The 24935-nt window shown below is 32.5% G+C and overlaps 1 protein-coding gene across 1 annotated transcript in view; it reads left to right on the top strand.

The window, feature by feature from the left end:
* The window catches only part of dre4 (SPT16 homolog, facilitates chromatin remodeling subunit dre4), a 77619-nt gene that overhangs the window by 6742 nt on the left and 45942 nt on the right, over nucleotides 1-24935 (top strand). Inside the window, exons 3-11 of the mRNA XM_075364254.1 lie at nucleotides 608-769; nucleotides 3007-3159; nucleotides 4345-4491; nucleotides 6847-6998; nucleotides 11634-11748; nucleotides 15723-15871; nucleotides 17957-18143; nucleotides 21595-21765; nucleotides 22596-22794. Of these exons, the coding sequence (XP_075220369.1) occupies nucleotides 608-769; nucleotides 3007-3159; nucleotides 4345-4491; nucleotides 6847-6998; nucleotides 11634-11748; nucleotides 15723-15871; nucleotides 17957-18143; nucleotides 21595-21765; nucleotides 22596-22794 (1435 nt within the window). The remainder of the gene's footprint in view (nucleotides 1-607; nucleotides 770-3006; nucleotides 3160-4344; nucleotides 4492-6846; nucleotides 6999-11633; nucleotides 11749-15722; nucleotides 15872-17956; nucleotides 18144-21594; nucleotides 21766-22595; nucleotides 22795-24935) is intronic.

Here is a 24935-nt window from a genome sequence, read left to right as displayed (position 1 = left end):
GCAGGAGTCCCAAAACGAATCGCAAACAATACCAATATAACCGCGGCACGATGCCAGTGTGCCTACCTCCAACCAATCCAATGCCCAGGTCGGAACCCTAGCCACCCAGGATCCTTCCACAATCAAATACCATGATTAAACTCCCTCTGCAGACCTACACATTGCAAGGGCACGAAGAAAACCAGCCACTATAGACTACTCCGTGTGGATCATCCAGTTAATACGGAAATCCAAAAAGGAATGTATTCTCTCGAGTTCCCTAACAGCTTGTGAACATTTTGACCTCGTATCTCTTTTATTCTTGTAGGGTATAGTTTTAACAACATTCAGCACACTATATAAATGGTGTATTTAGAATATTTCCTTATTGGTATCTTATATGTGTTATTAAAAAACTGTGTAAATAACTTGCTGTTTTTTTAATTGTAACTGCCATTTGTAGGGTTAAATAGTTGGTTATCTAAGAAAACAAAGTAAAATATAGGTAAACTATTAGAGAGCCTGGATGAAGGTAAGTTTGAGATCAGGATTATGTTCTTGTTTTGTTATAACTCGAACAGTTTTTGTACTAAAAAATGTTTTCTGTTTACATATGTTTTTTTTCCAGATGTGGTTATTGGGTTATGAATTAACAGATACCATAATGATTCTTACTGAAGATTCTATACATTTTTTGGCGTCTAAGAAAAAAATAGAATTTTTAAGACAGATTGAAAATAATAAAGATGAAAATAATGTACCTCCATTGCATCTACATACAAGAGATAGGGTTAGTATAATAATTTTTTTATACACTGCAGTTATTTACAATCAGCCTTTTAAAATTAAAATCTGAAAGTTATAATTTCTTATCATGTAGCCTTGCTATTGTGGATTGAGCTTTTCTCAGCTCTAAATATACAATTACCTCCAGTCCTTACTGTTGCTTTGTGTTATTAAGTAATCATTAATTAATGCTTTGATCTTTATAAGTATAATAAAAAGAACACAAATCTGGTTATCTTACAAAATGAATTTTATTATATTATAAATACATAGCATGAAATCCTGATGTTGCAGTCTATGTGGACAGCTCTAGAAACGTTCTGTTGGTTGACTTTGTTGTTGGCAACAGAACACATACATGTCTGGCCTTCCCAACATCACCAGTATTTTCGTTGCAGAACTGTATCCCATTCAGAAGGTCTTTCATATAATTACCCCAAAATATCAACATGTTCTTGTTTGTTCAGATTCCATGAGCAAACAATTATGCATGGAATTAATGATGTACACTCTAGATGAGATCTCTGTTATCTGTGAGATTCATTGTATCATTTCACAAATGACTAGATGTAATACAACAGTGAGCTTCTGCTGGATCCCCAGCCAAATAGGAATTTCAGGCAATGAGCATGTAGGTAGTGCAACAAAGGAGGGTTGTTTCCCTTTCACCAATTGTGTCATTTCTAACGATCGATGTCTGTTTCCTGAAGAGGGTGGTTCATGATGAGTGGCAAAGTGAATGGAATATTACCATGAACAATAAACTTCGCCCACTTAAAAACACTTTCACTGTGGAGCTCCTCATGCAGAAATAACCATCAGGAGGAGGTTATCTACTGTTTGTGAAAAGGTCACATTAGGCTTACTCATGGATATCTGATGACTCAAACAGATTTACCCCAGTTTATGGTCATTGCGATTGCCTACTGACAGTGCACCACATCCTTATGGTTTGTATCTGTTATGCAGCATTGCATTGGAAGTTTAAGCTGGGGACTGACATTTAAACTATTCTAGGGGATGATGAAATGTTTTTATCTTTATGTTTTACGGTTTCTCTGGGCCAACTGTTTATACTCAATAATTTAAATTACTGTAGTGTGTATCAGCTATTCATGCCAACTGCCATATGGCAGTTTTAAATTTTAGTATTTTAATTGAGACATAAAGTGTGATATATATTTGTTTACTACAACAAACATGTCAGGGCCGGGCGATAATGCCAAAGCATTTTTTGCCCAGAAAAAATGAAAAAACAAAATTGCTATTCTGGATACTGAACCTGTTATCTAGTTCACATTCGATGAATTATTTTATTTATCTCTAATATGACTCATGAAATGTGTATCCTGTGATATGTTAGTTACACTTTCATGCTTCTTTTTTGGTATGTTAATAAATGCTTGTTTTTAGATTTGATGATGTTTCTACAGTTCAGGCATATTAAAAGTACATATTGAGCCTGTTGTATTTACAGGGGAATTAGGCTTGAAAATTTGTTACCAATTTAGAAATTAAAACTACATTGTTGTTCAGAAGTTTGGTACCATAATCGGCAATTTTTAAAAATAATAGAAGGCTATATAAAAAACCCTAACAGTTATGGACTACTGCTTGGAATATTGAATTATCATAAAATTTACTCATGGAACATGTAAATTAGTGTTGTCTGTGTTAATAAAATTGTAGTTACAGGTCATGTGTTGGCCAATGAAAAAACTCTAAAAGACAAATAGATTTTTTATTTTTGTTTTTTACAAATCATTTTTGTAAGTATGTTTATTTTTTCATATGGAATCTACACCCAGATATCTTGCCCATAAAGACCTTGATATATTTGATATTCATTTTCTTTCTTAGATATATACCTTGTGGATTCTAAGTAACAGTGTATTCTTGCAAATTAATATAGTGATCACAAGAAAACTTTTCATTGTTTTAATTAGGAGTACATCACTGCTCAGCTGAGCAGACAAACCTGTTCTTGTAGCATAGTAGACAACTTAACTCTTTCAAAATGACCTAAAATAGAGGAAAATTAAAAGTATTTAAAAAAAGTGTAGTTTTGGAATAACTGACTTGTCATTACAAACAATATTTGTTACATTAAACATCTATTTTCTGGAATATGTAAATGTTATGCCTGAGGTTATTTAAGCTGTTTGATCATGATGATTTTATGTTTAATTTTATTAATGAATGCTTTAAAAATTAATATAATGATTTTTTTTTGTAATGTAGGGAGGAGATGATAAAGAAAGTTTTAGAAAGTTAATAGATGCAATTAAAAAAAGTAAAAAAGGTAAGATGATAGGTATATTTTCAAAAGACAAACATTCTGGTCCTTTTATGAATGCGTGGAAAAAAGTATTGGATGAAGAGAAATTTGAAACTGTAAGTTCAACTTTAAGCTGGTTTTACTTTTATGTGCACTAATCCTAGTTATTATTTTTCGGCTGTAATTTACTTCCTTTTCTAAAATGTGCTTTGTCCTTTTTATAAGATCACTGATTTGTTACTATTCAGAATAATTGGTTATTAAAATCAATTATGTGTTCTGATAAGTTAGCATTTTTATAATTAACATCACCTTATAATGCTGATAACTTTCACTATATATAGATAACAAATTTGATACTTATTTTGACATTTTCAACTAAGTAATTGTGTTAGGAGTGAAGTAATGTATAATAATATTAATCCTGAAAGTAAATTCAGAATTCACAGAACATCCTGATGTTAATTTTTTATATAACTTCATTTTTCATTTTTTCAACTTTGAACCTCTTTTTCAACTTAATTCTACTTGTAATATATTTTTTATATCGTGGCTTGCCACTTATAACATTATACTCTGTTGATCTTATGACCCTAACTAGTTATTGAATAATGTTTTTGTAATGTGTTTTAAATAAATAATAGGAAGTAGTAGTTATATGTTTATAATAGTTTAGACTTTCACTACCGTAATCTTTAAAAAAAAAATCTTTGTCTTTGTTGATATTGAATATATTGTGCAATTGTATAAATTATTTTCCTTTTTTGATCTTGTTCTATTGCAGTTGTATGAATTGTCAAGTAAGTATTAAATAACATTATTCAAGTCTATAAAAATCATTTGTAGTTACATTGCTTGTGTATTTACATTATACACATACAGTATGCTATACATATAGGCTATACATGCAGTGTGAAATCTGACTGATAACATGAGCAGTTGTAACCTCCAAACAATGTCGAGGTAAGATTAAAATGTCTGTTATATTGGCTGATAGAGATTTTGACTGTTAGGAGCTGGTCCTTATTATTTGATAAGCTGGGAGAGGTTGTGTTTTTAAACTTAGGGATGAACTCTATGCTACCTGTATCATTTTGTGGCTTGACCAGGCTGGGAAGCAAATATTTTACATCTTGGTTGACTATATCTTAAATGTATAGTGACCATAGTCTAGGTCTAAGGTTTTCCATGTTTGCAATGATAATGTGCAAGGTTAGTTTGATTCTAAAAGTAAATTAATGGACATTAAGGCTATGATAACTTGATAATACATGATTTTATTCATATCTTATTTCTTTCAGGTTGATGTTAGTACACCACTTGCTTACATTATGAGTACCAAAGAAGATTCAGAATTGTTAACTGTTAAAAAGGCTTCACAAATATCAGTTGATTTATATAATAAATACCTCAAGGACCAAATTATGGAAATTATTGATTCAGAAAAGGTATGTTGTTTTTTACATTAACTAGAATTATCATTATGTTATAATTGATTATTTGTGAGTTGTTTTATGTTTGTATTTTTTTTCTTTTACTATTACTTTGTTTTGGGAATGAGTAATTATTAAATGGTGAGATTAATAATAATCAGGTAGCATGCTAATGAGTATGTAAATATTTTGATTCATGATTTAAGCATACATCTTCAATAAGGAACTAATTTTCTTTTACTAGAGCATATAGTTTATTACACTAAAAAGTTATTTACAGTTATGTTATGTTTTTTTTTTTTTTTTAGAATTATGTTTTCAAATTTAAGTTATAACAAAATGTACATACATCAAAATTTATTTATATTAATGTTGTTTATTATAAGAAATTGACAAAAAATTTGAATGTTATATTTAATTTTTTTGTTATAGCATTATTTTATTAATTAATAAATTAAAGATCTGTAAAGAAATAAAAGTATCTTTATAAAGAAATAATGTAAAAAGTTTTGAAAGAGCTGAAAAAAAACAAGAGTAAAGATGCATAACTAGAAACCAATATCTTTACTACAGGGTGGTACACAATAAGTTGACACATTTGAATTTTCGATTACAATTTTTAAATTTAACATGATTATAACTTAACATACAAAATACAATGTTTGTGGAAATTTCTTTTACTGCTTGACATGATCAGTATGTCTGCCATTACACCGAACAACTTCTTCAAGGTGAGTGTGTAGGTTTCTGATGACTGCGACACAAGTCCCCTTGAATTTCTTATAACTGAATTATTTGCACATGCATTTCAATAAGATTTGCTGGTCTTAATCGGAAACATTTCTCCCTTAAATATCTCCATAAAAAAATCAAGGATTTAAATCTGGGCTAGAAGGTGACCAAAAGAAACCTCCATTGTGGCGGTCTGGATAGTGATTTGATGAAATTATGCCATAACCAAAAACTAATTTAAAAAATCCAATACAACATTGTGAGGGGTTGCACTAACTTGTATATCCCCATTGAGCCCATAATTGGCAACTCAGTCACCAGCAGTTGGGTAGAAAATCATTACTTAACATATCAAAATAGTGTTGAGAATTAACTATATTGTTGAAAAACATAGGCCCTGTCAACCTGTGTGACTGGATAAAGTTGCCAAATGGTTACTTTAGGATTATGTTGTTTTTCATGCACAATTTGTGATGCTGCTGTCACCCAAAAGAGGACATTTTGTTGTTTACAGTCCTATCAATATAAAAATAGGCCTCGTCTGAAAACCAATTATTGAACAGAATATCATTTTTCCCTTCTGACCACTTGCAAATGCCAATCCTTTTTGCTTGTTAGATTATGTTAACTTATGACATTCAATTCTTTTAACTGTACAACTTGATATTCCGATTTCTCTTGAAGCTTGCCATGTAGACTTTCTCAAACTACATTGTATGGCAACTCAGAGTGCTTCAGTATTTTCTAGAGAACAAAAAAGAGATCCTTTAGGTCATTTCTCTTCTTTTATGCTGCCTTCCTCAATTTATGCTATAAATGAAGAATCGTGTTTCTTGCTGGAGTCCATCGAGTGTTAAAATGAGCTCGAAATTGTCGCTGAGTCTTTGTAACACTTTTTTGATTCAGTATAAAGAAGCACCACTGCAGCACACTGTGAATTAGACAAATGTCTGTGATCGGCCAGAGCTCAACAATAGTTGATATGTTGTGGAATCAGAAACAAATGCAGACTAGGCAACATCAACCAATATTTCTTAAAAATAAGGGTTAAGCATGCACAATATGAAACACTTTATAAAAAACATTTATTTATGATTGTCTTTACAAATGTGTTACTCAAATGTGTCACTATAAAGAACAGGCACGTTGTGTGTCCGAAACTGAGCCATTAAAATACCAAACAACTTATCCATTGCAAAGTGAAAAGAGTAGGATGTATAGATAGGTGTTGCATTGTTGAACAGACATATATGATACGAAAATTTAATGTTTTAATAATTAGTTGTGGAGAGAAATGTTGAGATTTATTAAGCAGATAAAATGACAAATGAAACTTTTTTTCTTGAAGTAGCTAGGTATAAAAAGATTTTTTCACCTTAAAATTTCAGAGAAATTAGAAAAAATCATATTCAAATGATGATTTAATAAAAATGGAAAGAATAGTAAAAATCAAGGATGTAACACTATAAAAATAATGATAATTCAATATGAAAGTGAGGATATAGAACTGAAATTTAGGGCCTGGATAAGCATTTTGGAAATGTCTGTAATTAAAGGCAATTTAACATTCTGTTTTGTAGTAATACATTTCTAAATGTTTTTTATACATTTTATTGTAATGTGGTTATTATTTTACAGAAAGTAAAACATGCTAAATTATCAGAAGGTGTTGAAGCTGCATTAACTGATAAGAAATATGTTGGAAATGTCGATACTTCACAATTGGATATGTGTTACCCTCCAATAATTCAGAGTGGAGGAAATTACAGTCTTAAATTTAGTGCTGCTAGGTGGAGTATTAGTTTTTCTAGTTTCATTGCTTTCATATTATTTTGTTAGTTTTTTCAGTTTTATTAGCACTGTTATGTGTCAAAGTTTAGAAAGCCTAAACACAACACTGGCAAAGAAAATTCTGCCTTGGGTGTTGAGTGAAGTAGTCTGTACTGCTAATAGCATAATGGAGGAGAATGTGTACCACAATGAGACATCGTTGGTAACATGAAGCCAGCCGTCAGGCCATGAGTCCAATCCTATCTTGCACATCAATTGAGCTTTCTAAATTTTGATGAGTAATAAAGGTGTTCTTTGATATCTAATTCATAGTTGTGACTATAAATATTTTAATTTTGGTCAACCAAAGTATTTTTTAGATTAGGAAAAGTAGTTTGCTTTAAAATTGTTAATTTTGTAGTACTTGTCTTAATATTATTATTTTCATAATCTTATGATTTTTACTTAAAACAATTATTTGATTAAAATCCTATGAACTGTCAGAAATGATAATTAAAAATGATTATTGTCTGCTTGTTCTCTTGCTTTGTTTAACTTTAAGATGGTTATAAGACTACAAGAATTGTGCTTCATATTAAGTTAATCTTCTATAGTAAATATTTTTTTCTTATAGTATTTTTGTATATTTTAAGAAATTGTTTATTAAAAAAAAAATTATAAAGCTCAGTATTATAATTTTTTTAATATTTTCTTTTAATATTTATTTTGTTCAAATGCGTGGTTGTTAGTTTTCAAGAAAAACATTTTTTCCCTAGAAATTTTTGCTGTCTATTTTGGAATGGAGGTGTTTATAAAGCTTGAAACAAACGTATATTTTATTTCTAAAAAAAAATATGCAGTTCTGTTTGAATTATGTTGTCCATTTGTTTAAATTTATTAATTAGTTACGAAAAATATTACATATCTAAAATATGAATCGTAGCCAACTTTTCCCCCTGTTTTGAACAGATTGTTAGATCTGTAACATTAAATTTAGTGGTGGTATTTATACAAAGTGAAATTTAAGCAGCAGGTTTTTATAGTTACAATTTTAACTCGCTTATTTATCTAGCTAAACCATTTATCCTGTTATCATTAATTCGCCGAAGGAAGTTAGATGAACACTTAAGAGAGTACTTATTGTGCAGGGCTGTGAAAACAGTATCAGCCTTTCTAATAGTTGGGAAAATGATACGTTCTTTTTTAAAAAAAATTATGTCTGGCGCTTCCCGTACCTCATTCCACATTTTGAACCACAATTCCTTTTTTCTTTCATTGCTTTTTAAATTGTAAAAAGTTGCACGAGATTCAATAACTTTCACTTCATTCCTCCAATGAAACACCTCTCATGCTAAGCGGATGGAAATTTATCAATGAAAATGCAGGAGAATTGTTTGCAGAAAATCTGACTTCTAATGATGTCATGATGGGATCCAAGTAAGGAATTATTTGAAACTTCAAAAATTTGGATGGATTTTTGGCTGAATGATTGCATCTATGCTTGTGTCGGCCAGCAATGCAAGTGGAGGTTATATCAACATCAAATGCATTGCATTGTCGCCTGCTTTTTTTAAAATGGCAGTTGGGATGTTCTCCACTTTTTCCTGATGGACTTGTGCATGTCAAGAATAGTTTAAATATGCAGGTTGGCTTTGACTATGTCAAGTATCTTCAATTGAAGTGCATTTGCTACGGGTTCCAATATTGCGGAATATTTTGCAATTAATGCTACTGACACAATCAATGAAGATTGCATGCTACTGCGTGCATTTGATAAGAACCTTTTCTTGTTGTATTTCTCTCTACAGCTAAGGTCTCTATGCATTAATACTATCAATAAAGTGATCATTAAAAACACAAATGCTCTTGTATGTGTTTGATCACATAAGTCTCACACAATTCAGGAATGCTAGCAATAAACTTGCACTGTAAAATGGACTTGTGGAAAAATGTTTTTCCCCTTAATAGTTCCAGTGCAGTTTTGAAATTTTGGGATAATGTTTAAGTCGTTTACAACTAGGTTAAGCTTGTGAGAAGAGCAGTGGAAGTAGAAGGCTTTTTTCTACTTTTGTCTCAAGATCATCTGCACACCTCCTTCTTTCCCAGATATGGTGGAATGTCTTTTTTCTTTTTCCTGTTTAGCTTCTGGTAATTACCGTTCAGATAATACTTCAAAAGAAAATGATGTATGAGTGTAAATGAAGGTGTAGTCTTGTACAGTCTCATTTCAACCATTCCTGAGATGTGGTTAATTGAACCTGCCACCAAAGTACACCGGTATCCACGATCTGGTATTCAAATCCGTGTAAAAATAACCGACTTTACTAGGACTTGAACGCTGGAACTCTCGACTTCCAAATCAGCTGATTTGGGAAGACGCATTCACAACTAGACCAACTCTGGTGGGTTATGGTGGAACATCTATTGAAGCCTAACCCCAGTGTCTAGGTTTAAGTTCAGTGGTTTTGGCAATACTCATGTTATTAATAGTTCAAGCTCTATAAAACCTAACAATTCTTTGGTTTCATTGGCATTTTCTTCAAAGGAATGTAATCCAATAGACAGCTTTTCTTTGCCAAAAATATCCATTGTTTCATCAACCAAAATGCTGTAAACAAGCTTTTTTAACCGTTGTAACGATGTGTTCCCTGATTATAGTGGCACATAGATGAATTCATTTTGGTTGATAGGTGATCGGTACAAGTTTTTTGGTCCTTACTCAAAATGGTCTTTTAGTAGTGAATTGTCTGCTTAGATGTGTAGATTGCATAAGTCGATAAATACATCTTCATCCAGATTTTTGCCTCTGAGAGGTAAATCATGTGCACCAGAAAAAAGGACGCAGGAAATAATTGAGAATAGTGTTTTTTTTTTGTTTTCTATTAATTTTCATGAAGACTGGTGAAGTTGGATGTAGACTGGAATGCCCTCTGTGAATGATTTTGTAGATTCCATTACAGTCTAATGTCCATGGGACTATGCATGTGCTTTGCATGATCATGCAAAACCTTGTACTTAGTGAAAGGTCTGATGGAAAAAGAAACCTCAGCTACCTCTCATCATTCTGGCTGACAGCGGAAACAACACAATTTTTACACAAAGCATCTTGAGTAAGCTAGCAGTGGTGAATATGTTTCCAGCCACTTGCTTGAATTTCCTCTTGGTGTTTGGCATCTGTTGCAGAATCGTAGTTCTTCAAAGGTACCCAGACGTTTTCCAAGAGACATTTTTTCTTATAAACTGGCATAGTGCTCGCCAGACCGTCAAATTTTTCAGTATCATCTTTATGACAACCGTCATTTCAGTTTTCACTTGCACTGTGTTGCTGCTCATTGGTTTGAACTGTAGAAGAAGACCCTGCAGTCACAGTGTTTGAACCAGAGGGTGGCTTTTCTTCCTTATCCTCATCTTCATTACTGCTGCTGGTATTTTTATTTTTTTTTTCCGTTAATTCACTCCGCTTAATTTAAAAAAAATATTACTTTTATAAAATTTAACAGGCATACAGACAGTTTTAAAAACCCATTTTTTTTTTATACCTGGGACTGCAAAATTGATATTTCCATATATCCATATCATTATCATAAATTTTTCTCAAGGTAGTTAAATGTTTTCTTTTCTTTACTGACTAATTCAAGATAAACTAGAAATGAGCCAGTTTTACTGATATAAAAATTGAGAAATTGCCAAAAGTAGTATTGGTATTAGGCCATGTTTTGAATTATTTTTAATTGTTCATCAGAAGTATCAGTTATTTAAAGAACTTAAAATGAAACTTTGTTTATGTTGAAAGATCCAAAAGAATCAGTGGTATAACACTTGCAAGCTTAGAAAGTTAATGAAAAAATGTAGAATAACACATTTTTATTTACACGCTTTTAAAGCAAAAGCCGTGCTGCTTATGTAAATTTATGGTACATATATTGCAAGTTGAATAAAAGCATATAATAAGCATTACAATAGGCTACTTAACCAAAATATGTTGTAATATCCATTTGTTATAATAAAGTGGATAGCAGGTGGCTGGCACAAAAAAACAAACTTTACACTCATAAAAAATTGCACACACTGCCTACACATTTGTGTGAAAGTAACAACTACACTGACTAACAAAAATGTGTGCTCTTGTCTACTTGGTAAATAGCTTATGGAATATTCCTGTTGTGTTGTGAAATGAGACAAGAGTGACAAGACTATTCTAGAAAACTCTTGTTGGCGCGAGTAAGGTGGTGCTGGCGTGTAACAGTAGTTCTTAAATCTCACAGATGATGCGAGTGCCTCTATTTTGTAATTACTTTCTTTCAAATTGTTTAATTTAAAATTTATTTTTAATATTACCACTTGGAATAGGGGGGGGGGGGGTGGCAGCTGTCCCCCTCTGGATACATCCTTGTAAAGTTGTAATTCATCCCAGAAGAAAAACTATGTTCAGTGATTTTACTAGAAAATTCATCATGGGTTGGGTAATTAACTTTTTCAGTGCGTTTAATCAGAGGAATTAAAGTAATGTATTCTGTTCTGAGAATTAAAATTTCTATCATTGTATAAGCTTTATATGATTATTTGATAACTTTTACGTTTATAATTTCTTATTACATTAATCTATATTTTTTTAAAAAAAAACATGCTAATTTTTTTGGGGGGTTTTTTTTTAGTGATAAAAATACATTACATTTTGGCACAATAGTTTGTTCACTTGGAGCTCGGTACAAATCTTATTGTTCGAATATAGTTCGTACATTGCTAGTTAATCCAACAAATGAAGTTCAGGTAAGTTTAATGTATTTATCTTTTAATAGAGTATGAAAGTAATGTAATTATCCTCTTAAATTGTTACAGATTAAATGAACCACTGCAATGCTGAAACATTTAACAATAGTGAGAAGCTGTCTTTGTATAATTCATTATCTATTCATGTTATGAGTATAACAGATTATGATGTGATAGTCATTCAGTAATTAAAGTCAAATTGCTCTGGAGCTAAAATAGTTCATTTAATCAACGTGACTTTGTTCACTTTTCAACATAATCTTTAGCAACATTAATACACTTGTTCGTTCATGTAATCAGCTTATGTATGCCTGCTGAAAAGAAATCTTTGTCTTGATGTTGGAGCTAATTTAGCACATTTTCTTTTATGTTGGCGTTATTAAACTTCTTACAGAGTTACCTAATGGGGCCATGACAGGACTGCAAGTGAGTGGGTGGAGGTAGTATTTCCTGTTGCAGTTTATTTATGGTTTCTGAAGGCCTCAGCTGTAAGAGACCAGGCATTATTGTGAAGCAGAATGATGCCTTTGTGCTGAGGTCCAGGGTATTTTGATAAGCACATTAGAGTTATATGTGTTATTTATTCTTGGCTGATCTAGAAAATCTACAGAAACCAGGTCTTTTGGCAGCCCCAAAAATGTCATGATTTTTCCTGCTGATTGTCAGGTTGGGAATTATTTCTTGACAGGTGAAGTTGTGTGCTTCCACTTTTTATGCTCTGTCTTTTTAATTCTGGTTCATAATGGTGAATCTATGTCTCATCATGGTTAGAATGGTGTACAAAAAAGTATCAGCTTCGTGCTGGTACCATTGTTTCAACTCTTTACATATGCAAAGTCTTGTCTCCTTATGGTGATCAGTTAATTCTCTTAGAACTCATCTTGTACTTCTTTTACACTACTTGAGTTTGGGTATGATTATGTTATGAATTGTACCAACAATTGTAATTTTTCAGTTGTAATCTCACCTATAATTTGAAGGTCTTAGATAAGATTATCTATATAAGTTTGAAGCGCTGGAGTTGAAACTTCAGTTGGACATCCAGACTAGTGCTCATCAGTCACTGAAGTTTGACCTTCTTTAAATTTTTCTACCTAGTTGAAAAATTTATGCAGTTCATAAAACCTTGTCCATATTTGTGTAGTTATACAAAAGTAAATGTTAACCAGTTTTTCATATCCAAAAAGCAAAAAATGGATCTGCACACTGTTCCAACTAATTTGCAAATTTCAAGAGGACTAGCCATCATTAAATAAGATTTTGAGGTTATAAAGAAAAGGATTTTACTCAAACAGCTAATCAAAAGTCACCACAGGATTCTAAAATTATCATAACTCTCTTACCAACTGTTTTACCACCACAAGTATTTGTGTCTTGAATTATGGAATGACCCTTATGCTTATAAAGCTACTGTAAAATAAATTTTTAATTGTAATTTTCAAAATATTAATTACATTTTTATTATTTGACTGAATAGTCATAGAAATCAGTATTGTTAACAAGTATTATTTTATTTTAAACACATTGGTTATTCTCCTTTATCAGTATATTTATTTTAAATTTTTAGGAAATTAAATCCCCCATCTCTCACACACACTCTCTCTCTCTCTCTCTCTCTCTCTCTCTCTTGTGCGTGCATGCACGTGTGTGTTACACATCTGTGTGCATGCTACACCCTAACCACTATGGTAGAATTGTAGCCTTTCTCTTTTTCATTGGGAAGGTTCTGGATATTACAACCAATCAATCAGGCATTTTTCATGGGCTATGAAATTCATCTTTTCTTAAAATAAGTTATTAAGGTTATCTATTCATTAAAGGATTTTCCTGTTTTTTCCCAGTACAAATAAAGTAATTATAAAATTATACAATTGATGCTCTAATTTTTTATATTGAGCGATTGCTAGTATTAGTTTTAATGATGATATACAGCAGGGTGATATTTCTTTCATTTTTTGAAGAAGTTAAAAAAATTTTTTTACTAATATATATAATGGTCCCTCAAACATTCCAGTTTGCTTCAAGCTTTAATAAAAATGCATTTAAGTTGGAAAATAATTCTTTTTGCGGTAGTGTTGTAAGCCTCCTTGGATATTTTATTGACTAATTGTTCAGTAAATTGTGTACCATCATGTTTGATTTTTAAAATATCATTAAATCTAGATGTGTGATGTCGTTATTATTCTATGTATTTATTATGAAGTACTTGTTTTATAAAAAAAATCCTGGTTTCTGTTAAGTGGTTGTTAATTCTAATATAACGGACAGTACTAATTTGAAAAAAACATAAATTTGTATGATCTCATATTGGATTATTAGAATTTACCAGTTATATTACAGAATTTTCTTTTTTCAAATGTTATAGAAATGTATATTTGTATAATAAAACAATGGTTTGATTTTTATTGGTACTTACATGAACTGTTGTTCAAAGCTCATACAGTGAGCTGATGATGAGCATCATGTTAGCAAAATAAATTGCAGCAATAATTTGTAGTTACTTATAGGTTGAACTACTTTATATCTGTTATTTATTAGATGGTTGAACAAAAGAAATTATACGAGGTGTGTGAGAAAAGTAATGAGACTGACTTTTTACTTACCAAAGTTTTTATTTTTTTCAAACAACAATGTTATCCCCTTCAAAGTAGTTCCCTTGGGCAGCTATACACCGGCGGAGTCATTGTTCCCACTCCTGGTAGCAGTGCTGGAAGGCTTCAACTGGTAGGGCTTTAACTGGTCGGTCACAGTCTTTTGAATGTTCTTCAGAGTTCCAAAATGACGTCCTTTTAAGACATGTTTCAATTTCAGGAAAGGGAAAAAGTCACAAGGACTCAAATCAGGTGAATAGGGGGGTTGAGGAACCGTATGAATGCGTTTGAGATAAAAAAATTCAGTTATGGAAATGGCCGTGTGACTCGGGGCATTGTCATGATGAGGCATCCACTTGTCTGCAATGTCTGGTCTCATGCGATCACTCTTTTGTAAAACCTTTGTAAAACACTTGGTTGACAGTTTGTCCCGGAGGAACAAATTCTTTATGCACGATACCCGTACTGTCAAAAAAGCGAATCAGCATAGTTTTGATCTTTGATTTGCTCATTCGACATTTTTTCGGTCGAGGAGATGACAGAGTGTGCCACTCTTTGCTTTGCTGCTTTGTTTCAGGATCGTACTCAAATATCCAGGATTCATTACCTGTGATCACACGATTGAAGAATTCTTGGTCATTGTCAATCCTCTCAAAAAGATCAACACACACATTTCTTCGATTGTCCTTCTGTTCTGTTTTGAGGATTTTCGGCACCAGTTTCACACAAACCTTTCGCGTGTCAAAATTTGATGTGCGGTGAAAGTGTTTAAATTTAACTGTTCATTCATCATCCTTATTGTTAAACGACGGTCTGATCTCACAATAACCCTCACACGCTCAACGTTTTCGTCAGATTTTGAAGTTAAAAGTCTCCCTGAGCGAGGTTGATCTTCAACGTGTTCTCGGCCTTCCAAAAATGATTTGTGCCAGCGGAAAACTTATGCTCCTTGATAACCAATGTTTCCCATAGGCCTGTTTCAACTTTTCAAAGGTCACACTTGTGGATTACCCAAGTTTAACACAAAACTTGAACACACAACGTTGCTCTAAATTCCGATACTCCATTTTCGTAACACACAACTTCACTGAAGGTGCAGTCAAATGTAATGTGTGGGCTGAACGGAGTTGAAACTTGTACTGAGCATATGGAAGGAATGAACAAACCGGTCTAGCACAGACTGGTAAACACAGCGTTGCCAGATCGCTTTCAGTGTTACCAATCTCATTAATTTTCTCACACACCTCGTGCATGTTTAGTGATCTTAAATATCATGTATTTAAAATTACTTATTTAGTAATTAAAGAAATTGCATATTTACATTTGGGTTGTAAGTTAATTGTTTATAGATAGATGTCTTCTGATGTTTGAATTTTTTTTTAGGAAAATTATAATTTTCTGGTTGATTTAGAGGAAGAATTAATTAAAACTTTACAAGCGGGTATAAAACTTTGTGAAGTGTATCAAAGTGGTATTAATTTCGCAAAAAAAGAAAAACCCAACCTTATTGATAATTTAACCAAATCATTTGGGTGAGTAGTTTGATTACTGGATACTTTCATTTTATAGAAATAAGATTATTTAATTTAAATGAATTTTTATTGGAAAAAGTTATGCTAATTAAGGTACATTTGTGAAATACATAATATTTTTTCTTCTTTCTTTTAAAATAGTGCTATTTAGTAACAGTCTATAAACAATTGTTATGTAATGTTTAATATGAATCATTTTCTTTGTTTCTATTGGTAAAAAGAAGTTGAAAGTGTCAAAAATATGAAAAAATATATCTGTGATAAAATACAGGGTGTCCTATATAAAACGCAACCCATCAATCATTCATCCATGAAATTTCAAAAATCAAGCTTACTCCCTTACTCGTTACTGAAATGCACTCGTCCAACATCTGAACATCGCGGCGACGCAGTAGAACACTACCGATAGTAACAACAATGCAATCATAATGTTCAGTGTATTGCTAGAGACAAGATTGTGTTTTCGCTAGATGAACGTGTCAGTGGTTGCAGTGCAAGATTTGTTTCCCCATAAGTACCCAGATAAACCAGCTCCTAACAAAACATCAGTATTAAGGTTAGTTGCAAAATTTAGAGAGACTGGTTCTGTTAATAACAAGGAACACAAAAGATCTGTGTCAGTGTTGAATACAGATACAGTCACTGAAATCAAAGACCGATTACGCGCCTCGCCAAATAAATCGATCAGACATTTGTCTGCTGAAATTAATTTGTCTAAATCAACTGTTCATCGGGCGACCTAACAATTACAATTACGACCTTATCGCATTCAAACGGTTCATCAACTTCTTGAGCCCGACAATGAAAAACGGCTGCAATATTGTCAATGGTTCCGTCGATTTCTGCGTGAGGGAATTATTGTTATGGATTCGTTATTTTTCACTGATGAAGCACGGTTTCATTTGGATGGCTACGTAAACAGCCAAAACGGTAGAATTTGGAGTGCTGAAAATCCCCACGTATATCACGAAAAACAATTACACCCCCAGAAGTTGGGCGTGTGGTGCGCGATATCGCAGAAGAAAGTAATCGGCCCTATTTTTTTCTAGTACACCATTAATGCAGAATGATATCAGGATATTTTATTTCAGTTCATTGCACTCTTGGAAGAGGAAGACAGACACTGCTGGCTACAACATGACGGTGCGACATCGCACTACGCAGGTTCAGCTTCTGATTTCGTTGAGGGATTCTTTGGTAATCGTGTTATCGGTCGAGGCTTGTGGCCACCAAGATCTCCAGATTTGACTGTGGCAGATTTTTTTCTATGGGGTTACCTCAAAAAGAAAGCCTACAGCAACAAACCACGAACACTTGAACAATTGAAAGTCAATATTGAACAAGGTGTATTAAATATCCAGCCACAAACTTTGAAAAAAGTTGCAAGAAATGCTGTAAAAAGAATTGAAACTTGTATTCAAGAAGATGGCGCGGCCACTTCCAACATTTACTCTAAATGTAAGGTAATGGATGGTAATAATAAAAATTACATTTACATTTGCACATGCCTTTTGATATTTCAATACCTATCAATATAAGGTTGGGTTGCGTTTTATATGGGACACCCTGTGTATCTCAAAAACAGTCTCGTACTTTTCTTGAGAAGTCATATTTGTGTAGAGAGAAAAAAATAGTGTCTGTGTATTCTATTTTTATTCACTGTATATTTAGGTGATGTATTGCCATATAATAAACTATATTACATCAGTTTTGTTGTTTAGTAGAACATCTTGTGGTTAATTTGCCAATATTGATTTTTTTTTTACATAAGTTGATTTTTTTCATAAACAGCCATTTTCGTTGAATGGTATTCTCATAAATTGTAATCTTTGTTTCCTTGCAGTTTTTGTCTATATATATTTTTTTAATAGTCTTTCCAGTTTCTATTTGAATGATGTTATTATATCTTCAGCTTATTTGAGTACCTCATTTTGAAAGTTTTGCCTCTGTATTTCCAGTCGTCTTTTTTCTATTGCATTGCAATCATATTTTAGTTGCAGTTTTATTTTTATATAAGATAGCATGAATTTGTTTTTTTACTCAGTTTCTAATATATGTGCTGTTGTATTTTTATTTATTTCACAGTTTTGTAATGGGTATAGAATTTAGAGAAAGTTCATTGAGTATTGCACCAAAGACACTAGCTATCGCACGTAAGGGACAGGTCTACAATTTAAATGTCGGTCTCTCTGGATTAGTAAAAAAGGAAAATGAAGATAGGGAAGATAAAAATTATGCTTTGTTTATTGGAGATACTGTTATTATTAATGAAGTATGTATAAAATTTTAGCCTAAATATATTTTTCTTATTCATATGAAATAATTATAGTTTCATGCATGCTCATCTTAATTTATGTTTGTAATTCTTATAACAGGTGATTTAAAAAAGGACTTCACAACTTTAAAAGCATACAAAAATTTATTTAGATAACTTACAGATTCGGTTGAGGTCACATTTCATAACAGAACACATCAAGTTTTGACTCATGTAGTTCATTAGTATTCAATTCGTACACCAGTGTTGTTAAAAATGGATACATTTACTGGTGTGGGAACCTGCTTCTGTGTGTTTTGGTTTTATGATTTGCAGTCAGCAACCGCGGTTTAACATAAGTTTTGTAGAGAGTACGGTAGGGAGCCTCCTAGTAGGCATACAATTTAAATTTACTTGGCACCAAACTTTCATTGAGATAGGTTGTTTTGTAAACATACAAAATCACCAGGACACCCACACATCCCTGAAGCTTCTGTGGAACAACTCTGAGAAAGCTTAGCACGCAGTCTGAAGAAATCAACTGAACATGCGTCACATGAGACTGGGATCCACAAACAACTGTTTGGTGCATATTCTGTAAATGATTGCACTTGAAGCCATATAAACTAATCATGGTTTACAGATGACGACAAATTTGCTCGGCTGCAGTTCTGTGGATATGATGGATAGAATTGCAGACAATGATATGTTTTTAGACAATGCAATTTTTAGTGATGAGTTAATATTTCACATCAGTGGTAAGGTGAACACCCATAACTGCTGAATATGGGATAGTGGAAACTCGTATGAAACTTTGCAGCACATTCATGATAGCCCTAAGGTCAATGTTTTTTGTTCACTAAACAAAGACTGTACAGCCTCTGTTCTTCCAAGAGGCAACCCGTAAATGGTATCGTTTATCTGGACATGCTTCAAAATGTTCTAATTCCTCAGTTAGATGATGATGACCAAGATGGACAACCATTACTATCAGCAAGATGGGGCGCCACCTCACAACTACCTAGAAGTCTGAAATTTTCTTGATACTCGATTCCCAGGTTGGTGAATTGGTCATGAAAGTCCAATTGTACTGCCACCTTGCTCCCCAAGTTTGACCTTGCTAGAATTTTTCTGGTGGGGTTTCATTAAAGATCGGGTGTATGTACCACCATTTCCTGCTGGTCTCATTGTGGTAAAACGTTGAATTAACGCCACAGCTGCAGAGGTGACTGACTTGCTGACTACATTCTTGAATGAAATCTACTTAGGTGGGATGTATGAGGTGCAACAATAAAGTAATGAGACTGATGTGAAAAAAAATGTTGCTTACCGTTTTAGTCATGTCTAGTGTTGCCTCCTTCAAAGTAGTTCCCCTCTTGATTGCACACACTTATTCCAGCGCTTCTGCCATTGATTGTAACATTTCTGGAACTCATCTTCTGTAATATCCTCCAAGACCCTCGTCACAGCTTTTTGGACATCTTGTGTTGTTTGAAAATGGTGTCCCTTGACCGCCATTTTGACTGTTGGAAATAGAAAAAAGTCGCACGGAGCGATATCTGGTGAATAAGGTGGCTGTGGTAGTACTGAAATTTGTTTTGAGGTTAAAAATTGCTGTACTGACAGAGCAGTATGGGATGGTGCATTATCGTGATACAGAATCCAATTATCAGCAATGTTGGCACGGACACGAAGAACTCGTTTACGAAGTCTTTCTAAAATTTCTTTGTAGAAATATTGGTTAACTGTTTGTCCAGAAGGCATCCACTCTTTATGAACAATTCCCTTGGAATCAAAGAAGCACACAAGCATGCATTTCACTTTTGACTTTGACATGCAAGCTTTTTTTGGTCTGGGTGATCCCTTTGAGCACCATTGCGAACTTTGGCGTTTTGTCTCTGGATGGTATTGAAAAAAACCAACCTTCATCACCAGTGATAACACGGTTCAACAAATCTGGATTGATTTCCGTTTGCTCTAACAGATCGGCTGCCACATTTTTCCGTGTTTCTCGCTGCTGGTGTGTGAGATTTTTGGGGACCATTTTTGCACAAATCTTTCTCATACCAAGATCTTCAGTTAATATTAGACGAACCGTTCAACATCGATTGATGTTGAGTTCTTCTGCAATCATTTTCACGGATAATCTTCGATCAGATCGTACAATTTCACGCACCCTGGTCAAGTTGACATCTGTCCGTGAGGTTGATGGTCATCCACTGCGGTCTTTATCTTCAACATTCGTTCTGCCTTCACTAAAAATTTTATGTCACCGAAGAACTTGAGCTCTTGACATAACCTCCTCTCCAAAAGCCTTCTGAAGCTTACCATAAGTTATATTACCATAAGCTTATCATAAGCAATATTTTGTGGTTTCATTTCTGTGACGAGAGACAAGCACGTGTTCCCTTATTACAGCTCACGACTAAGCAGTTGCATCAATGTGCCGCTTGGACTAGAAGTAGCTTATAGACCAAGGTCAAAGATGGTGTGTCTACGCAAGCTGAAGGGTTGCCACATCTTGCAAAGAAAAATCAGTCTCATTACTTTATTGTCGCACCTCGTATGTCACATTACAAATGGAAGCCATATCAAACCAAAGTGAATGTTGGGGGACAAAATGATATGTTGTTCCACGAAATGAGACCTCAACTGAATCTAAAAGGTATCTAAATGAATTTTCATATGCTTTTAAAGTTGTGAAGTCCTTTTTGAATTGCCTTTATTTATTTGTATGTATTTTTTAAATTGTGTAATGTATTATAATTTTTCAGATTTCTTCCTTATATCTGGATGTTAATTTAATTATTTTATAATGTAGCATGTAAATTGCATAAGCAGTATTATTGCGGGTTGTCAAACTACATATATAGTGTAAAATTTAATTCTAATTTAAAAATGTTTCCAATGATAAACCAAACCAAATTTTATTATAAAATGTTTTTAAATACTTCAGAACATTTTCAGTGACCATTATCTGTTAATAATGATGCTGTTCTTACACTGGCATTATCTAGTGTTACTGATGATAGTTTTCTTTTTTTACCTGTTTAAAACATAACTTTTATCTGTTGCTGTTTTTCTAGTTGTAAATTTCTTACCTTGGAGCTCATGGTCTTTAGTGCATGGTACTGCAGTCATATTTTTGGAGACAATCAGAAAGTTACTGATGATATGGACTAGTCACTGATTGCTATAATTGTTTTAACTTACTGGTTAGAGGAGTTCTTATTTTCAGAAACATAACCAATTTTAATTGAAAGAACTTTAACTTTTTTTTGCATTGATGGGGTGTATTTATATTTTTCTCAGAATATTATTTGATTTTCTTCTTTTATGCAAAGTAAAGGAAGAATTTTCATTAAAAATTATATGTAATAAAGAATGTTACCTAAAGATATGATTTCATTTCAGCTTAATATAGTGTATTATTTATTTCTTACTCATCACATTCAATTACTTCTTACAGGGCCAACCAGCAACAGTTATAACATTGTCGAAGAAAAAAATTAAAAATGTTGGAATATTTGTTAAAGATGAAGGTGATGAAGATGAGGAGGAAGAAAAAGAAAATGAACCAAAATCACAACCTATTTTGGGAAGAGGAAAAAGAACAGCAGTTCTAGATTCAAAATTAAGGGTATGGTATTCTTTTACTTAGATGCGGTTCCATTTTTATTTTTATGTTTTATCAGCTGTCTGTGATTTCTTTATTGATGCTGAGTGTGTGAATAAAGGGATCTGCTCATGCCAGATCGGTAGAAATTATATTTACTATAATCTATGATATTAATGCATCTTAGAAAAAAACAAAAGATAACCATCGGTTTCTAGTTCTTGTCTTGCTTTTATATATATATAAAACATTCTGAAAATTCAAATAATTAATCAACCTACTTACCACTGTGCCAAATAACCTCAAATAAAAAAAAAAAAATGAACCACCAAACACAATAACAGAATCTAGAAAACTTAATCCAAAAGTCGACTTTCACGGGATCCCGCATTATCAATTTTGGAATTACTGACTGATGATGCGGGATCCTGTGAAAGTCAACTTTTGCTATTGGTTTTGTAGGTTCTGTTACTGTATTTGGTGGTAACTTTTTTGTGGATTTGATTATTATATATATATATATTATTATTATTATTATAATGATAAAAGAATGTTGATGCAATTACTATCTGTAAAAAAGTTAAAAAAAATGCTTAAAGGAGGTTTTTTGTTGGATTATTTTTGGGTTTTTGTATGTACACACACACACACACACACACACACACACACACACATCAAATACAAGGAAGTGCTGATAAACTGAGAAAATTTCGCTTTTCATTATTCATATTTAATAAAGGTGTTTGCTTAACACCAATCCAATTTGTGTAAAATCATTTTATTTGTGTAGTTTTATAACCATTTTGGTTATGCATGTTCTTTTTTATTAATTTTTACACTTTCTTATATTACAGCAAGACTCATCATCAGAAGAAAAACGTAAGCAGCATCAGAAAGAGCTTGCAGCAACTTTAAATGAACAAGCTAGACAGCGTTTAGCAGCACAGTCTGGAGGTGGTAAAGAAGAAAAAGTCAGAAAGTCTAATGTTTCTTATAAATCTCGAAGTCAAATGCCTAATGAGCCAGAAGTCAAAGACCTGAAAATTTATGTTGGTGAGTTCTTTTTTTAAATTGCAGATCCATTTTTCCCTCAAACTGAAGTGTATGTATTTTATGAGAAAAATAATATTAATAGAAAGAAGAATGATAAAAAATAGATTCTGAACTTGTGAGCTACTGAAGACTAGCTAAATTGCTGTTACGGCATGTAATGATTTTTTTTTATTTATTCATTATTATGCAGCAGAACATATTCACATACAGTGCACCTACATATACAATCATAATAATATAATCCTACATCTAATATATAAAAAAGTAACTAGAATTACTTACTATCTTGTATAAATCAATGAACAGAGGTTTTTTTTCAGTCAATAGTATTACAACATAAAAATTAAAAGTAAACAGAAAGAAGTCGTATACATATAATATTAGGTACAATAATACACTGGAATTCATTTCAATACAGCATGTTGATTTAACCTTCAATGATATATAGAGATCTTGTTTAAAAATTAATTGATATTACAGTCAAAAATGTTTATTTCTCTATAAATTTCATTAAAGTTTTTTATTATAAATAATAATGGTGAATTCAAGTACTGTCAGCTAGGTATGATCTCTAGGTGCATTGAATTTTGCCTAGAGTGCATTTTAATAGCAGCAACTTGTAACTATATTTTACTTAATACCCAGGAGTTATCTGCAAACCCACCAATGGTTCTGTGTAAATATATTAAATCTGCAAGATTTATCCTGTACTGTAAAGAAGGCAGTTGAAATTCCTTCACTTGATTTGTTCAGTGAATAAAAGGATAGACTCTATTCTCTAAAACACAAATATTTTAACAAGCATATTGTTAAAAATACATAACAATATTTTAATATTGTTATTTTATTTATAACAATATTATTATTTTTTCTTATTGTTATTTATTTATACATTTTCAATTAGTATACTATTTTTTTTTTTTTTTTTCATTTTGCGTAGTATTTCAAATGACAGAATTGTCTTCTAAATGAGATTTAACAAAAGAGTAATTTAAATTGATAATTTTCAGATTTGACTTAAAAACATAAGCATTTCTAATAATAAATCCCAAATTTTTATATACTTGGCTGACTACTGATCTTACTTGCAATTCAAATTTAAAGTCCGATTAAAGTATAATCCCCAAGTTCCTAATTTCCTGCATCTATGGAATTTTTATTTTATCAATATTATAACTAAAGTCTATAATATCTTTCTTACAAGTTATCTGCATGTATTTACACTTCTCTGCATTACAATTTAATAATCTTGTTTACACCAGGTGGCAATCTTATTAATATCATTTTTGAAGGTAATCATCTACAATGATCACATCATCATAGGAATTCATGGACTCGAAAATCTTCATACAGAGTGAGCCAAAAGATATGTAACTCTAAATTCGAAAACATATAACATAGGGAAATTTAGTTTTTTACCAGCGGGAATGTATGTGTTGGCAACCAGTATGACCTTGTGATAGAAGAGTTGCACGTGATAGCCAAGCAGTTTCCCTCCTTTTTGTAACAGGTGAGTAAGCTGTGCGCAGACAAACATGTATTTCTCCAGGCTCAATGTGCGTTCATTGTGAAAGTTACTTGAAATTGCAGTCATTCTTAAAATGTCAGGAAGATTTTAGGGTAGCTTTTCCTGAATTGGGTAAAAATAAATCAACATTTTTATGTGTAGTCACTCATTTTAGAGAACCGTTAGTGTGGATGAATGTAAATGGTCTAGCCGACCTACTACTAATTTTAAGTGATGTGTCCTTAGAAAGTATCCTCGTAGCCTTGCTACGTTCACCAACAAACTCAATACGAAAACTGTGTTCAGCAAACTGGTATGTCTTACAGGAGTGTTGGCAAAGGTACAAAGAAGCTGAAACTCCATCTGTATCACATTCATGTGCATGAGCTTTGGGAACCTGATAGGAGAAAAAAGACTAGATTACTGCCAATGGTTTTTGCATTTTATTTACAGCAGTGTTTGGGTAATGGATTACTTTTTCTACTCTGATGAAGCATGGTTTCACCTAAGTGGCTATGTAAACAGCCAGAACGACAGATACTGGAATTCATAAAACCCATGAGACCCTGTTACATTCACAGAAGATTGAATTTTTGTGTGCGATTTCGCAGAAAAGAATTGTAGGCCTAGTCTT

The sequence above is a fragment of the Lycorma delicatula genome, chromosome 4 (assembly GCF_047948215.1).
Source record: "Lycorma delicatula isolate Av1 chromosome 4, ASM4794821v1, whole genome shotgun sequence".
Classification (NCBI taxonomy): Eukaryota; Metazoa; Arthropoda; class Insecta; order Hemiptera; family Fulgoridae; genus Lycorma; species Lycorma delicatula.
This window is presented reverse-complemented; position numbering and strand designations above follow the sequence as displayed.